Genomic DNA, 18076 nt, shown 5'->3' on the forward strand with positions numbered 1-18076 from the left:
ATGTGTGATTGTTCTGTCTGCTCCCACCCGCAGTGGCTGCTGTCCCCCGGGCCCTATTCCCTTTCCTCAGCATTAGCCTTTGTGAAGACCAAATACAGACAGTGAGGGTGTGGACAGGCTGTCACCACCAGGTGAGGGGTGAAGATGAAGTGGGAGACAGCTGCATGGAGTAGGGAGGCAACCCAGAGGGACCAAAATGGAAATTGATTCCAGAGACCCAGAGATCACAACCTCTGCTGAGTCCCCAAGCCCTTCTCCCCAAGAATGGCCAAGAGACACAGCCAGGGATAATAAATATAATTGCTATTATGATGGATGCTGGCCATGAAGCAAGGCCACCCTCCACTCCCCGCCTGCTGGGTCCCCTCCACATGCTGAGGGTGAGAGACTTGAATGTGGTAGCTCCTGGGCACCGAGGGAGCCCAGGGTGGCCTGGCACCAAAACTTGGCTCCTAGCCCAGAACGTCCAGGTAACTGGGTGGCGCCTGTGCCAGGGCCTGCAGACGCGCGTGCACATCCTTCATGCTGAGGCGTTGCTGCGGTTCTCGCTGCCAGCAGCCTCGCATGATGGCGTAGACATCAGGAGGGCAGGCGCGCGGCCGCTCCAGCTCCCGGCCCTGCGTGATACACTCGATCGCCTGCGCCACGGGAGAGATGAGAGGAGAGCAAACTGAGAGTTTCGGGACAGGAAGGTTACAGGCTCTCCCAGATGGTCCCTGACGGACTGAACTGTATGGTGCCCTTCAAACTCCCAGGCTCTTTCCTGCTCCGTCTCTGAAAAGTGGGAATAATTGCTGCCCGACTCTAGGATTGCCTCCAGAAGGCTAGTGTTACACCCAGTGAGGACTCGCCGGGTGGGGTGCTAAGAGTGAGGGCATGACATTATCAAACCCATCACCCTCAGCCTAAGTCTCGGCCTCCCGGCTTCAGAGAAGAGCAGTGTGGGACAGCTGTAGCCTTTGGGGGGAAAATGGCTGTTTGGGTTTAAAGCAGAGGCAACCCTTGCTTCTTCTCCCTGTTGTGGGCACCACTCCGGGGGAGATAGCTGAAAAGAAACTGTAGCAATAGTTAGACTCCAGGAGGTGCCACTGGGGCGGCTAGGGGAGTGCTCTGACAAAGAGCCCGTGACAGGGACTGCTTGGGGAAGGCGCCTGGTGCCTCTTCCCCTTCTCCCCATCCCCATTAGAGGACTTAGATTATGGGCAGCACTAATTCCATTCCTTCTCTCAGTGCTTGAGAAAATTAAAATCTATAACCCTCTCCCCCACCCCATCAGCCTCCGGGGAACAGACTGCATTAGAAGGAGAAATGGAAACTGACAGCTGTGAGCCAAGGAGGAGGCTTGGGGGAGCTGCAGAGGAGACAAAACACCTGGGGTCTGCTCTAACTGTGGCTAGCCAGGCCAGGGGAAGGCAGGGCTGTCCTCCTCCAGCTAACCACCAGCCTTCCTGCTGTCCCCTCTTTCCCATCCCCCTCCTCTGCCCTGTAAATGCCCACTGTGACCTAGGAGACACACAGGCATGGCCAGGACTCTCCACAATGACCTCTAAGGGCCCTCCAGGAGCCATCTGAGCTTGGGTTTGGAAGACTGCACAAGAGAAGGACCAGGTGAGGCGAAAGAACGGGGGTGGGGGTGGGGGTGGGGGCGGGGCTAAGGCCTAAGACAGAGCGGACCTCAGTGTTGGAGAGCTGGTACCAGGGCTGCTTTCCATAGGTGAAGATCTCCCAGAGCACCACCCCAAAGCTCCACACATCGCTCTCGGTGCTGAACTTGCGGTAGAGGATGCTCTCGGGTGGCATCCAGCGGATGGGCAGCATGGTCCGACCTCCCACCTGCAGAGATACACTGTATCACCTCCTCTGGAGGCAACCACAAAGCCATCCCCATCACCTTAAATAGACAGAAAGTACTGCAGGGCCACTGCTGAGGGACCAGTAGAGAAAATAGTTTCCCATCAGGGTCTGAGATGCTGGAAGGGATGGAAGACCAGAACCCAGAGCTCACACTGCTAAAGGAAGAGGAGGGGCAAACTCGACAGTGCAGGGTCTTACAAACCCCAAGCAAGGCTGTGGACAGTACAGATGCTGGGAAGGTTTAGGGACACTTACTCGGTAATAGTCTGTGCTATAGATGTCTCTGCTCATGCCAAAGTCTCCAATCTTCACCACTAGTCCCTGACCCACCAGACAGTTGCGTGTGGCCAGATCCCGGTGCACAAAGTGCAGGCTGGCTAGATATACCATACCAGCAGCCACCTGGCTAGCCACAGCCAGAAGCTGCCCAAGGCCCAGAGGACCAGGAGCCACATCCTCACCACCAGCCAGCAGCTTTGCATCAGGTCCGTGGGACCTGAGAAAGACGGAGACAGAGAGAAGCTGAGAGAGAGGAGCTGGGTGGGTGGAGCCCTGGGAGCTGTGGAGGGAATGTGTAGAGTTGGATTTGAGGAAGGAAGAGACTAGGGGCAAAAATGGAGGAAGGGAAGAAGGAGGCAGCTGTCTGGAGAGAAGGGTAAGGGAGAAAACAGGCTTGTGTTTCTCCACAGCCATCCCCACCCCCAAGGATACTAAGTCCTTAGTCCTCGGAGGAACTCAGCCCCAGCCTCCAACTTCCCTGGTCCTCACTGCTGTCACATCACTTAAGCACAGCCTTTGCTAAGATGAGCTGTTCCTGCTCCCTGTCCCACCCTGCCCCATGAAGGGGACCTCTCCAGCTCCAGCCAGCAACTGGAGTCCCTGTTTACTCTCCCGGCCCCTCCCCTCTCCAGGCCATCCTGATCACTTGGTGTCACTCCCCACATGCCACCCCTTCCCAGACTTTCTTTCTTCCCACTGGTTGCCTTGCAGGCAGTGTCTTCTCCAGTTCGCTAAGTGTTTGTTGAACACCTCTGAGACCAGGGCACTGGGGCAGAGAATACACTATTAATAAGCTCACACCAAGGGATGGAGATAGAGAAGGCTTCCTGGAAGAAGGGACATTGAAACCAAGACTCCAGTCCAGAGCAGAGAAGTAAATCAGGGGGCATGACTAGAAGGGAGGTCTCATGTGTCATCAGAGCAAGCTGGAAATATGACAGCCCAAGCCTCCTGCCCAACGTCTCTCCTTTCCTCCCAGTGCTCCACGGAGCACCACCAGCTGCTCCTCACACAGCCTGGAACCCATCTGATGATATCTCCCTGGCTGGGCCTGCAAGCTGTCCACAAACAAGGAAATAGCTCTCCATGGCCTTCCCTTTTGACTGGTTCCTCTACCAACCTATCTCTACGCACCTTGGGCCTGCTCTACCTTGAGCCACCCAGTGTCCCCTAAGTCCCAGTGTACATCCTATTCAGGTCCTCCTGTAGCTGAGTCCTATAGACAGTGCACATGAACCTTTGCTCCCTAGAGCCTCTGGAAAGTCACCTGGCGGACAAGCAAGGATACTCTTGCAGGGAAGAGAGCAGGGAAGGGAGCAGGGGTGGGTTCTTGTACCGGAGGAAACGGTTGAGGTCCCCGTGGCGCATGTACTCAAAGACCATGAGCAACGGGCCACCCTCGGTGCAGACTCCAAAGAAGCGCACGATGTGCTGGTGCTGTAGCATGGTGAGCAGCTCGGCCTCACGCTGAAAGTCCTGCCGAGCATTCTCGGATGCCTCCTTCAGTGCCTGGGGGTCAGGATGGGGACAGAACTGGAGGGGACCCCAACACCATCTCATTTTGTTCCATTCAACTATCCCCATCCTGACATGATGGTGGTCTGAGGGACAGAGGCCAGCAGTCCCTACCAGGACCATAGTCTCACCTTGACAGCCACGAGCATCTTGTCCTGATCATTCAGAAGGTTGTAGCACTCAGCGAGAAAGACCTTTCCAAAGGCTCCCTCCCCTAGCTCCCACTTGAGAATGATGTCCTGGCGCTTGATGTGATGGACACCTGGGAGGGAGGGGCTTGCAAAGTCAGAAGGCAGGCCTCGCTTGGGCAGGATGGGGCAGTGGTAAGGGCAGTGCAGACCCAAGATATGGGGTGGGGGTGGGAAGGAGCATCTGACCAGAGAGAGTCCAGCGTGGGAGGTACAGGATTGAAGATAGGAGACAGGCTAGACTTTGAGATAGGATGGGGAGAGGCCTGGGGCAGGGACTTCACACACACACACACACACACACACACACACACACCCCATGCTCACACTCGCCTACTATAACAGTTCCTCACAGGTATCACTGAAGTACTGTGGGTTCTCCATGATGTGGCCCTGGAGTCCGGAGCCTTTGCCCTCAGTAGGGGAAAGAGAACTGCCACCCAGTGTCATGAAGTGTAGGGACATGGCCAGCCCATCCTCTGGAGCTAATACAGCAGGGCCTGGGGAAGAGACACACCTACATGGAGTATCATAACCCGGGCAGCATCTCCATCCTTGTCCAGACTAGCTTCAATAGTGCCAGGCTCCTCACTGGCAAGAGGGGCAGAGTAGTGCTAGAGCAAGACGGTAGGCGAGGGGAGGAAAGTGCCAGGGCCTCTCTTGATCTGGCTCCTGGTACCAAAGCAACTCCCCTGCTCCTGACAGAGCCGAGCCCCCAGACGCTCTGTGTTTGACACCAGCTCAGCCACCAACAAGTAGCTGCTGCCTCTAGAACAGCCCTGCCCCAACCCAGTACACATACAGCCTGAGCCCCATAGACCCCCCCCCAACCATATGTCAAACACAGGGCATAGATGGCAAGAGCCAGCAGAAAATTGAGCCAGTGGGATGGGTGAACAGACAGGCAGACCACTGCTGCCAACTCACGGTTGATCCCAAATTTGCTCCTCTGTCCACATTTGTTGAGCACAAGAAGGAGGGCAGAAAGGAAGAGGGCGGCAGAGACGGCTAGGCCCACAGCCACAGAGACCTAGAAGGAGGGTCAGGCCTACAGGGCTTCTGTACTCTGAACTCCATTCTACAGGGGACTCCAGAGCCAGGTCCCCAGCCCTGTGCCCAGCTTCCTTAGCAATCTCAGCTAGCCGGGCATGCAGTTGACCAAGCTCAGGACACAACAGACAGACAGTCCTGCTCTAGCTCCAGACGACAGGCAAAGGAGCCATGCCTGGCCACCCCATCCCACACCCCTCCATCAGCTTCCATACCCCACACTCACCCCAAAAGGGGTTTCATCTTTCTTCTCCACTGGGTCTCTTGATGTGCTGTTACCGTCTGTGGGGACACGGGGCACAGAGGGTGGGGCTTGGCACAAGCTGCCAGGTCTCCTTGAGCAGCTCCCCACCCTGGCCACACTTCGGGGTCCCAGCTAGCTGTCCCCTTTCCTTCAGCTTTGAGACAATACAGCTGCCCTCCAGCCCAGGCAACTCACCCACTGGCGAGAAGGAGACTGCGGCAGGGAGGAGGAGAAAAAGCGGTCAGAGAGGGAGAACAGGGAGGCCCTCCCCTCCAGGATGATCCTTTATGGGATAGATAGGTTTCTGGGCCTCAAGGGAGAGGGCTCTGTAGCTGCCCCGAGGGCACAGCCCTCCCCTTAGCCAGGACAGATGGAACAGCTCAGGGCCTCAGCAGGCCTGGCTTGGGAGAGGGGCAAGAGAACAGCGCAGAGCTGGCCACCAGCTCTTCTGTCCAGGACAAAGCACTCCAGCTCTGGGAACCAGGGTCAGGGCAGGCTGAGGCCAGACCTCCCTGGATTGCTGGATCTCCACCCAGGTCCTCCCGGGAGCAGGGCAGGGTTCGGGGTAGCTCTCACACCAGGGATGGGGTCCTCAGGGTTGAACTCAAAAGGGTTGTCCATAAAAGCAGCCATGACGGAGGCGGCAGCCTGGCCGTAGGGGTTGGCCGCCAGCAGGGTGTAGTTCCCGTTGTTGACATGCGTGGGCTGATTGAGGCGCAGGCAGCCGTGCCGCATGGTCTCATTAGTCAGCGCAGACTCCAAGAACTGAGTGAAGATGAAACTGGTCTCGTTGAGCACAGAGCCGTTGAACAACCAGCGCAGAGACGGTGCTGGCTGCCCGTCCACCGAGAAGGGGATGCACCAATGATGCTGCTCCACCGCTAGGCCCAGGTGCACACTGGCTGGGACTACGGGAAGAAAGCATGTGACAGGAAGTGGGCAACTGGCTGGACGGAATCCAGGGAAGGAACAAATCAGGGGACAGGTCGGGAAAAATAAGTTAGCGGACCCTAAGAAATCCTCTAGGAGACATATTTGGAAGAAAGTTAGTATACGATACTGAATATGGCAGAAAACGGGCAAAATCTGAGGCTTAAGGGTCACACATAGAGCCCAGTACAGGGCTAGTGGCTGGCCTGCCGTCCAAGCTATTTGAGAGGTCCTGGGTACCAGCACAGCACAGAAACGAACAAACAAGCAAACAGAGAAACAAGAAACACACTTTTGAGACAGTAACAATACCGAAAAATCTAAAATCTCTCAAGAAAAGAAAACAGTATCTATGTGTGAGGTATGTGCATCAACACATACAGTTTACATGAAAATGCTCACTAGCATTCATTCCATGAAGTATACATAGTACATGAAGAAATCATAGTTACTGTTGTTACCACAGATGTGTTTCTTAAATATAAAGTCTAGACAAAGAAAACAGAAGAAAAATAATACATGAAGTTTTCATTTACAAATTGCATAAAACAAACAAGTTTTATTATTCTGCAGACATGCAGAAAAGTATTTTTTTAAGGTTCATTTTATGTATATGAGTGTTTTCCCTGTATATGTGTACCACATGTGTGCCTGGTGACCTTGGAGGACAGACAGAAGAGGGTCTCAAATTCCTTGGAACTGGAGTTACAAAGGGTTGCAAGTCACCGTGTGGGTGCTAGGGACCCAGCATGGGCCCTCTGCAAGAGCAATCAGTGCTTTTAAACAATAGAAAATGCTCAAAACTGTTTCCAGCCCCTGTGGAAAAAGATTTTAGCAAGGAAGTGTTCAACATAAAACTTAGCATGGAAGAGGTGGAGCTGTGACTGAGGGAAGGTGTCTTCTAACGTCCTGGTAAGGGCACTTCTTTTTTTGTTTGTTTATTTGCGTGTTTTTGTCTTTGTGAGATAGGGTTTCTCTGTATAAGAGCACTGGCTGTTTTGGAATTCACTATGTAGGCCTTGAACTCAGAGATCCGCCGGCCTCTGCCTCCAGAGTGTTGGGATTAAAGACATGCACCACCACACCTAGCTTGATCAAGGGTCATTCTTTCTTAAAGTATGTAGGTTACCCAGCTGTGGTGATTTTGTAATCCCAGCATTGTGCAGGCTGAGGCGAAAGGATCAACAGTTCCAGGGCTGCATGGATTTCATTGCAAGACCCCATCTCTAAATAAAAATGTAAATAAATATTGTGCATGCTTGATTGCATAACTGTGTATTTCACAATAAAAAAGAATTGGTGCTGGAACATAGATTAAAGATAATGCATTGGCAAAGTCAGAGAAATTAGGCAATGAGTATAAAGAGGAACTCGAGAGAGGAATTCCCCTCCTTCCCAACTAGGATGCTTATCTATGGCCGTACACCCTTGATTAAACCTAAGCTTGTCTAAGAACAGAACGCAGAACTGAAATAAGCCCCCTTCGCTGGAATTCCAACCCTGAGCTCATTCTGCCCACAGAGCTCAGTTTGCACAAATGTCAGCCCAAGTTGGAAGAGTTCAGTCCTGGACGAGCAAAGACTTCACCAGCTATAAAGTAGTTATCCCAAACCTAGACTAACATCCTAAATGAAATAAATAAATAAAAGTGGCAGGACAAAAGCCTTAAAGAGAAATAGGCAATGAGGCCAGCCTGCAGCTGGTGCTGAGGGCCTCAGGTAGCAAGCTTGGGCAGCAGGCCAGAAAGAAATCCATCTATAACCCTCTGGCCTTGAGGAGCCCCCAGGACTTCCCAAGCAGGATCAGGTTTTCATGGGAATCTGGAAACAGCTGGGAGGGAGCAGCTGTAGAGACGCCCACTCACGATCCCATCTACCCCCCCCCCTTCCTTTTCAGGGGAGAGGAGATGGGTGGGGGTGGATGCAAGGGCTGTCACAGGGGCTTACAGGAGACGCTGACTTGGACAGAGACCTCGGCCCGGCCCACATCATTCTCTGCCCAGCACGTCACATTCTTCTTGTTGAGATCACTGGTGACATTGACCAGAATCAGCCCCAGGGATGGCAGATCTCCAAATTTCTGGACCAGAGAAGAAAGAGTCATCAGAAGGGCTTCAGCAAGAATAGGCAGGAGATAAGAGGATAGAGCTGATGTGTTTGGGAGCCCTTTGGTCCCATATGGGATGAGGGAGAGCCAGGGAGGCAAAGGGAAGGCAGGCAGAGAATGGCCTCCTTTGCAGTTTGTAGAGTAGCTCCTGGGTCAGAGAAAATCTAAAGCCCAGCCATCTGCCTCAAAATAGATAGACAGTACTCTAAAATAGAAGTGGCAATCAAGGGGCTAGCCGGCAGATAGCCAGCTAGCCAACTTCCACATTCACATGCAGCCCATCAGAGAGCCAGGTAGGACCTTGCCAACTCAATCCTGGCTCACAGAGTTCTAGCAAACTGAGTTTCAGTCAGTCCCAAAAAGGTCAGAAACAAAGGGATAGGCTGCAGCTAGAAGCAGCTTCGGCCAAAGCATCGCTTTCTTCAGCAAAGGAAAAAGATGCCAGTGAGTGTCTTCAGTGATGAAATGGCTGATTGTGAACCACTATTAAGAGATTAAAACCAGCTCGGATTATCTAAGAAACCGCGGCTGCACCGCGTGTAAATATGACCTTCCAAGAATTCTCGATCTCCATGAGTTCAGCAATTGATTCTAAGTTGAAGAAGTCGGCAGAATTTTCCAATTTCCCGTCCCCCACCCCACCCCTGGAAACTAAGTCTCACCATGTCGTCCTAGCTGGTCTAGAACTCACTCTGTGGCCCAAATTGGCCTTGAATTCAGAGATCCTCCTTCCTCTGTCTCCCAAAAAATGGGATTAAAGGTGTGCGCCACTACCCAACAACTTCAGAGGTCTTGTTGACAATTTTATCCAAGTCTGACAATGGGCTGTGCCCATCCAGGTATCAGGAAGTGGACCTATGGGATGAGGGTGTTCGGTATCAGGAGCGTCACTTTAAAAGGGGAGTCAACTCCCATTGCTGGAAAGGAGGGAGACCCTGGCATCATGGCTGCCGAGTAGCTCTTCCCACTCAGTGCCTGTGAGCAGTGGAGAAGAGATAAGCAGAGCAGAGCCAATATCTGCGTGTGGAAACATCTTCAGTCAACTTTGGGGAGTCTCAGCTTCTGGTATCTCTTTGGGAAATTGACATGTCACTAACACCTATCTCCTGAAATTTTTCATAGAGAAGTCACACCCTAACTGGAGTGTATGGAGGTGAACTCAGCCAATTCCGGGACAGCCAGGGGGCCTCTCAGAGAAACACCATCTTGGTGGGGAGCAGGGGAACCTCCAAAGTCAGCTGTAGCTAATGTCATTAGCTTGTGGGCAGCTTGAGGACAGACGCTAAGCCTGGGAAGATGCTCAGGTAAGAGAGGCTCTGGAAGGACAGAGATGCATCCAAGACATCTCTATGTGACCAAACAAAACATAGAGGAGGGAGGATGTCAGAAAGCCACCATGGCTACCTCCACTTACAAATAAGAAAACAAAACAGCAGGCTGAGGTTCTCCCTGAAAGTTATTCCAAGAAGTAATTAGTGAGGGCTGAAAGGAAGGCTCAGTGAAAGGGTGAGGGTCTGAGTCTGGATCCCTAGGACCCCCATAAAGCTGAGCTCAGCATCGTGGTCCTATGACACCATTCAAAGACAGATAGAAGGCAGAGACAGGAAACTCTTTGGAAACTCACGGACAAGCAGCAAGCAAAAACCTGAAATGAGATGGAGGGTGGGGACAGACAGCTAAGCTTACCCTCTGACCTCCGCATGTGCCAGTGCACATGTGTTATGTACACACGTTTTTAAAATAAGTAGTGAGAGTTGGAGCCAGCTGCCCTTCACTAATGTGTTCATAACATATCCAAGAGAGTACTGCTTCCTGCGTGTCCAGGGAGATCCAGAGCCCTTGTAATTGGCCCTGGGAGTGGGACACAGATCCTGTCCTGGCTCCTCCAGGCCTCAGTTTCCTAAGCTAGCAAAAGACTATATGGGGAGAATGGCCTGTTCTGGGTCTCACATGTGAGCCATAGCTCCCTCTCTTGCAGCCAGCATTGTGTTCAAAGATGGAGCCCAATGTCTGGGGGTCTGGGGGTCCAACAGACTGGCCCTGAGGACCTGCAGTCCCCTGGCTGTTATTCCTAGCCCAATGCCTGAGCCATCTCTGTCCTTCCAGTCTTCCCGTGTGCTCCTCATTACTTTCGCTGTCTCTTATGGCCTGGTCCTTTGTCCCCTTGGAGGGGCTGTGAGGCTTCTCACCTTCACGGTGGCTGCCCCTTCCAGCTCTGTGAGGATCCAGTCAGCCTGCTGTAGGGCCAGCCCCTCCACCTGGCACTGCAGAAACACGTCATCGCCCACTTCCACAGAGTCATTGGGCATCTGGATCTTCACTGTGGGTACACCTGCCACCCAGGGTACGGAGGGGCATTAGAACCTAAGTGTGGGCTGATGAACCCCACCCTGCTCGTGAGCCCCAATCTATGGACCCCAGCCTCCAGGGTCCATAGCCCCTGCCAATGCTACCCCAGGTCCCCCCAGGCTTCCCCCTCTACAACAACACCTACCACAACTGGTGTTGTGTCCCAGTGGGAGGAACTGGTCTCCAGGCCCAGAGTCATGAAGCGTCTGTGTATGCACACCACACAGCCCTTCCTGCTCCCAACGCTGGAGCCAGAACAGGGCACAGGAACAATGCAGTGGGTTCCCTGACAGGGTCCTGTTGGGTAGGGGGTGCTGAGAGTCAGGGAAAGAGGGTGCGACAGGTCTGAATGGCCAGGAGGCAGTGTTCTGGAGATGGCTGGCTACCAAGGGGTCTAGGCAAAAAGGGTGGGGTTTGGACCAGGCCCATAACCAACACAGTAACAAGACTTTAGTTACTTTAGTTAAGTAAGGGCAGACTGCTGTGGATGCCATCTGAGCATCGCATGGGACTCCTCTACCCCAGCTCTAGAGCGAGAAGCCAAGCAAGATGGGAGGAAGGGTGGGTCACCGTGGCACACAGGCCTTAGGTACCCATCACACACATGTGGACAAACATGATTGGAGGAAGGGTGGGTTGCCATGGCACACAGGCCTTAAGTACCCATCACACACAGACAGACAAGCATGATGGCAGGAAGGGCAGGTCACCATGGCCCACAGGCCTTAGGTACCCATCACACACATATGGACTATTCTATGTATCTCCCTTCCAGTGTGTGTGTGCTCTGGGAATGGGGCTGCTATCCTCAAGCATCAGGATGGCCAGAGTCTGTTCAACACAGCCCTGAACCTCTGGACACACACATGCTACTCATCCATATAGACTGCTCAGACCAGACCAGACCAGGATAGTCCTGCAGGCTCTACTTGGATGGGGGTGGGAGGGGCGTGGCTGACAGGCATGCACATAATTGCCAGTATAAGCTCCCAGACACAACACAGTCTCCAGAGATGCCCCACCTCCCACCCCTCCTCTGTTCCACAGAGACACAGTTGCATATAGCCCCAGGGACATGATCATGCACAGCCACACATCACACACACTGGCCCCTTGCCTTGCCCCTGCCCACACACTCACAGGTCCTGTAGGGAGAGGCCCTGCACAGTTTTCCAGGAGAGGGACTCCAACGCATTGGAGGACAGATTCCTGTAGGAGAACAGATGCCCTGAGCCAGCGACCTTACTCTGACCCAGTCTGAGGCAGAAGTCCAAAGGAGACCTCTATCCACCCCGTCCCCAGGCAAGTCAACTTGAACATCGTGCTACGCCTGAGGATGTGTGGGAATGTGGGAATGGGGTAGGCAGGTAAGTCTTTCAGAGTACAGACTTCTCCTTGGGACAACAAGGGTTAATCCCAGTTAACCCCCTCCCCGACCCCAGGGAGAGGGATCCAAGGGAACAGCCGGTTGCCCTGCCCCCACACCTCAGCCCCAGCTGGTGAAGTGCTGAGGCCACAGCTGGGGTAAGGGGCTCCATCTGTGCTCCCCACCAAGGAGGAGGGGAGGACCAAGGCTCTCACAACCTCCTCCCCCACCTAACCTCAAGACAGGGATGTCAAAGTACTTCCTCAGGCCCCCAGCCCTTCCTTCCTGTTCCTCTGAGAGAATTTCCAGTAGGCAGAAACCCAGGGACATAGTTCCCTAGGTGAAAATGAAGAGAGAGCCCAGACAGGGCTCTCTTCATGCCTCTAGGAAAAACTGTTTGAGGAACTCAGTGCCGACCATACACTGCTGCAGCTCCCTTGGGGGACCATGCCCTAATCACTCGCCTTGCCTACCCAGCCTTGACTTTATAAAGATGCAGGTCCTGGGACACCTGCAATACTGCCACCTGGGGTTGAGTGCTGCACCTGTCCAGCCATGTGGAGTCATGTGACCTCAGTCAAGAAACAGCTAATTCCCAGAATTTTCATCTATAAAATGGGGAGCATATTTTCTCTGTTTCCCCAGTTGCTCTCAAGTAGTCACTGCCATGAGAGACGTGAACTGCCACCCAGCACACATTTTAAATTTCTTTTTAAGTTGTTGTGGTGTTGTGTTAAGACAAAAGGATGGCCTGGAACTTGCTGTGTAGCTAAGTATGACATGGAACGTCTGATCCTCCTGTCCCCACCTCCCCAGTGCTAATATTACAGGTATGTATCACCAAATTGGTTTATGTGGCTGTGGGGATCAAATCCAGAGCTTCATGGATAGTAGGCAAATATTCTACCAACTGAGCCACATCTCCAACCCTAGGTGGACATTTTAAAGTCAGGACATATACTGTGTAACACAACATCACTCTTGTTAAATCCCTGGATCCAAGTGAGAGTTTAAAGGACTCAGCCCAACTCTGTGAATGACAACCCAGGGAGGGACTACCAGGGACTCTAAGCGCATCTTCTACCCACTCCATGTCCCTCTGTCTTCTGAGAACAAGTAGCTGTAACTCTCAGGAATGGGGAGGGGGAGGAGTAGCAACCAGAACATACCACTTCCCACACTGGCCTTATGGACCAGCCCACAGTGCACCTCACAGCAGAGGAGACGAACTTCTGATCAGAACCAGTGGTCTTGCCCCTGCCCCTCACACCCTACCAACCCCAGGCAGAGAGCCCGGATGGGTACTTGTGAGAAGTGTCCCTGAGGCATGGATCATAGAAGCGAATCAACAAAGATTCCAGCCTGACTGGATGAGAATCAGAACACCGAAGCAGAAAGAAATGCCCTAAGGAAGGGAGACCAGGCTGGACCTTCCTCAGGACAGTTCCCTGGGGAGCGCAAAGCCCATTCACTGCCCCAGGCTGGAGGTCCTCCTCAGCCCCGCCCCCTCCAATCCAGCCTGGCCACTCACAGGTGACTGAGCCGAGGGGTGAAACGGAAGGCATCTGGGGCCACAAAGCGGAGGCCACTCTTCACGATGGTTCTAGGGAAGGGATGAGAGGAATTTAAGCTCTGCATTCTGCCCACCCAGGCCAGACACCTCTGTGGAGCTGGGCACCCCTCTCCATAAGTTACCTGGACCCCTCAAACCCCTGAGCCTTCCAGACCTCTCCCACTCTCTCCCATATCGGATTTCCAGATCCCGATATGTGTGGGCACCCACCACCCTGTGCCCAGTCCCACCCTGTGTCTACCCTTGGTCCTCACAGGCTTCTCAACTCCCCCAGGCCCTGCAGGTCCTCAAACTCCAAGCGTTGCAGGTGCTGCTGGTTTTCCACGTAGCTGCAAGAAGAGGGGAGAGGGGCGAGTCACCAGGGGAGAGGGGTGGGTCACCAGGGGAGAGGGGTGGGTCACCAGGGGAGAGGGGTGGGTCACCAGGGGAGAGGGGTGGGTCAACAGTGGTCAGGACCTCAGTGGAGTTACCCTGTGCCCACAACCAACCCCCCTCCCTCACATGAGCATATGCACCAATCATCACACACAGACCCACTTCACACACCCATTCATGCACATGCCCCCACATGCTGACATGACTCACAAGTCACGCATGTGCATGCATGCACGCATCCCCCCTCACCTTTACACACATGCAGCCTCTCACATGCCTCCTGCAACACAGAGGCAAGTGTACAGAAACACACAGGGGTGTCCTCAGACCCTTACTGGAGGACACACGTGAACAAAGCTCACATAGACTTCTCCCATGCACATATAGATGAGAAGATGTGAAGACATGTTAGTCAATGCCCACTGCCATTCTCAGCTTGGGGCTCCATTTTTATAGCAGGTTTCTCCAGCATATATATGCTCAATGATAGGAAATTATGCTGAGACTAGCCTCCACAAAGGACAAGACTCCTGGAGGTACTTGCTCCACTCAAATGCTAAGGACGTCCCAATTGTCATGCTACTGTGTGCTCCTAAACGTACTTGCTCTGTGGCTACCATCTGGGTTCGTTGACACCAACCACATAGACACATACACACAATACACTCTGCTCTCTCTGCCCCCTCAAAATCTCTGGTTCTTCCCCACAGCAACCCCTACTCTCTCCTCTTCAGCACTTTGCCAAACCAAGCAAGAAGCATAGAGCCATTGGGCGCTCCCCGAGCCCCTCCTTAATCGTGAGGGACCCAGGAAGGGAGAGAGGATCCTGGAGTGAATGGACTCTGAGTGTGGAGGTGAAGAGAGACGGAGATACAGTGTGAGACAGTGAAGGCTGGAGGAGGTGGGTGGCAGAGCAAGGGCAGATAAACAAAGAGTGAAAACCCCAGAAGAGACTGACAGTAAGAAGACAGTGGGCTGGGCGGGGAGGAAAGAGACACAGATAAGGAGATGGAGACCCTGAGACAGAGATAAGGGGTGAGAACCAGGGAGGCAAAAGACAGACAGACAGAGAGCAAGCAGCCCTTGGGGTGGAGTGGCTGTGGGCGCAGTCCTATCTTGTAGTTCTGGCATCTTGGAGTTCCTGTGAACACACTCCCCTGTAATGACATGTCCTCTGTGGGGGCATGTCCATGGCCTCCTCTTTTCCCCATCCCTGCGTGTGCTAGGGGCTCTTGACTCACTAACAGTTCTCAGAACTCTTCCCCCTCAAAACCTTTGGTTCTTCCCCACAGCAACCCCTACTCTCTCCTCTCCAGCACTTTGCCAAACCAAGCAAGAAGCATAGAGCCATTGGGCGCTCCCCGAGCCCCTCCTTAATCGTGAGGGACCCAGGAAGGGAGAGAGGATCCTGGAGTGGATGGACTCACAGATAAGGAGATGGAGACCCCAAGACAGAGATAAGGGCTGAGAACCAGGGAGGCAAAAGACAGACAGACAGACAGACAGACTTGTTTGGGAACTTTCCCTTGGCTTAAAAAAAAAAAAAAAGGAGTAAGGGAACCAGTCAGTCCAAGGGACCCTGTGCTTCCCTGATCCCAGCCTTGTTCCCCATAGGATGGCTATGTGTCTGTCCTCCCCCTGGAGTTCTAAGGAATTGTTGCTAGCCACGTTGAGGGAGTCCAGATCCCTGTTCTGCCCCCAAGGGTTTCAAGCTATAGAGACCCAGGGAGTTGCTAAGAAGATCTATGTAGCCGGGTATGTGTGAGCTGTCAGGCAGTGTGTGTGCTTCATGCCGCCTCATTTGTTCAGATTCATAATCAATCTGTCTATTTGAGTCCATTAGCTCCCTGTTAGCTATGCGGGTGAGGGAGGAGGGAGAGGATTGTGCAGGAGGAGTTGGGAGGATCAGGCCCCACCCAGGGGGGTGAACATTTCAGCTCACCACCCTGCCAGCCTCTTCCTCAATAATCTAGGCTTGCCCACTACCCCTGTCCCTGGGCTGGACTCCCTTGGAGTCTTGAAAGGCTCTGAAGAACGAGAACATTGATGGAAACAATCAGGAGGCTGGACTCTGGTTTGAATGGACAGGCCGGGGAGTAACCATCTAGACTTCAAACCCCATCCCATCCTGCAGGAGCCTAGACCCAGACCAAGACAAGGCCATCTCCTCTCTTCTTGGTCTCCCTAGGGCCATTAGAAAGAGATTGAGTACCTCCGTTAATTACCACAAGATGCCCGAGTAACTCGGTGCCAATCACTGCAGGCTGCTAGCTCCACCAGCGTGCAGAATACTCAAGTATTTTCCAGCCATCACTGTGTGATGCGGAGTTCCTTCAGGTCAATTATACTCTCAAAGGTCTCACTAGCTGCTACAAAGTACTTGAGTATTTTGTAACCGATTATTGCACATTGTCTAAGTACTGCAGAGCTGAAGGTTCCTCCCAGCTCTGGACCTGGAAAATGGGAAAATCACTCAGCAACAGCCCTGACTCCCTGATACAAGAAGGGAGACAAAGGTGAAAGGAGAGATGGGTGAGCAGAGAGAGAAGCAAAGGGGTTTCGTTCCCTGCTTCCCGCATCCAAATCAAGGAGACTTGTGGTCAGTGGAAAGGAAAAAAGAGCTCAGACACCAAGCTGGTTCCTCACCATCTCCCACCAACTCCAGCTCAATCACAAATCCAGAGAAGAGCTGGATTCCCTGCATGACAAGGAAGAGGTTGGGGGCTGGCTTCCCCCTAAGTAAAAGAAGATAGCAAAGGTGCCACACTGCCAAATTCTGCACAGCTAACCACTCCTCCATGGGCTTAGGAACTTGGGCTCTTGATTGAACCCCACAAAAAGGTTCTTATCCTAGATCGCTGGACCAATGCCTAATCCACCTAGTTTCGGTCTTGCTCTACCCCAAACCAGCACCACAGTTAGCTACCCTTAATCCTGAGCGACATCCAGACAGTGACTGCGCGGCTCTGCCAGGGTGGTGGCAGCGGGAGAAGCCGCCGCAGCACAGCCAAAGGCTACACGTGCCAGTCTCCTACAGCAGCCAAGCCTGACCCCTCAAGCCAGAGGTGAATGAGTGCGCGCCCTCGGGGAAGGGCTGTGCCCTCCTGACCCCGCACCCCTCCCCCGAACGACACACACTCACAGCTCCGTCAGGTTCCCGGCGCCCCGCAGGCCGCGGAGGGTATCCAGGGACCCTGCCCTGGTGCAGCGCAGCCCCGAGGGGCCCACGGGACAGCAGACCTCGCGACAGGATGCGGCGGAGGCACAGGCCAGCATCAACGAAGTCATCAGACTGCCTAGCCCCGCGGCCGGGCGATGCCAGCCCAGCTGCCCGAGCCGCTGGCCTCGCAGCATCGCGGCGGCGCCCGCCTTGCTCGGGCCGCGCAGCCGTCCGTGCGCTCCTAGCTGCCGCCGCCCGGCCTCGCGCGACACGTGCGCGGGGCGGTGTTAAAGACTAGCCACCAGGAGAGGGCGGCACCCACGGCCCCGCCCCGCCCCGCCTGCCAATGCCCCCAGTGCCCCCTCCCCTTTTGAGGCCCTAATGCCAGCTCGCCTTCCTAATGTCCCTCGCGGCTGCAGGAGACCTGGGGCGGGGGGCTGCCATAGATTGCCTCACAAGTGTCTTCTGAGGCTGGGGGAGCTAGGAAGCTGATACCTTATTTCTCACAGTAAAACAGCTGCATTTTCAGATTTGCGGGGAAGTGGAGAAATTGAGCAAGGGAAGGGTTGAAGTCCAGGTCATCCCAGCCAGCCTCACGGTGCACTTTACTTAAGAGGGTGTGCATGTCACTTGGAATAAGTTAGGTGAACGCTCTCCAGACCCTAGTAAGGAAAGGGAGAGGGCCTCAGCATGGCTGGATGCAGAACCTGGGGAGAAAAATAGTGGGAGAGAAGAGTCCTTAGAACACAATTGGAGGAAGATTGGAAAGTGGAGACCTCTCGGTCCTCAAAAGACCACAGGGTGGCGCTAGAAGCCCTCGCGCCCGGCGTTTGCGCTCGGCCTGGGGCTTCGAGGGCGGAGAAGAGCAGTTCTGAGCCTTTCTAAGCTGTGCCTCTGGTCTTAGGGTCAGTTCCCAATCCTAACCATCCATCTGGGGCCCCAGAGCCGAGCCATGGCCAGGCAGACCAAGCTTGGCATCGATCGCCGTCCTGACAAGAGCATCGATTTCTGTGCGGAGAAATTAATAGATCTCTTAGTTCTTCGGACGTGGGAGCTGGGAACCATCGGCTCACGGTATTTGTGAACC

The 18076-nt window shown here is 53.8% G+C and overlaps 1 protein-coding gene across 2 annotated transcripts; it reads right to left on the reverse strand.

Moving 5' to 3' along the window:
- Positions 1-282: 282 nt before the first annotated feature.
- On the reverse strand, positions 283-17281 carry Ntrk1 (neurotrophic tyrosine kinase, receptor, type 1). 2 transcript variants are annotated; one of them, NM_001033124.1, is made up of 17 exons: positions 16972-17201; positions 13709-13783; positions 13413-13484; positions 11656-11724; positions 10661-10812; positions 10356-10498; positions 8007-8139; positions 5709-6038; positions 5326-5343; positions 5113-5168; positions 4764-4866; positions 4190-4336; positions 3780-3910; positions 3470-3642; positions 2110-2350; positions 1675-1833; positions 283-638 (listed from the first exon to the last, which is right to left on the reverse strand). In NM_001033124.1, exons 1-17 carry the CDS (start codon positions 17181-17183, stop codon positions 453-455), a joined length of 2400 nt encoding a protein of 799 aa, NP_001028296.1. In that variant the 5' UTR covers positions 17184-17201; the 3' UTR covers positions 283-452. The 2 variants fall into 2 exon arrangements, with proteins under 2 accessions (NP_001028296.1, XP_006501187.1); XM_006501124.3 differs by lacking the exon at positions 5326-5343 and having other exon boundaries at positions 453-638; positions 16972-17281.
- Positions 17282-18076: the final 795 nt, after the last annotated feature.

Source organism: Mus musculus, chromosome 3, assembly GCF_000001635.26.
Source record: "Mus musculus strain C57BL/6J chromosome 3, GRCm38.p6 C57BL/6J".
In the NCBI taxonomy this organism is placed as follows: Eukaryota; Metazoa; Chordata; class Mammalia; order Rodentia; family Muridae; genus Mus; species Mus musculus.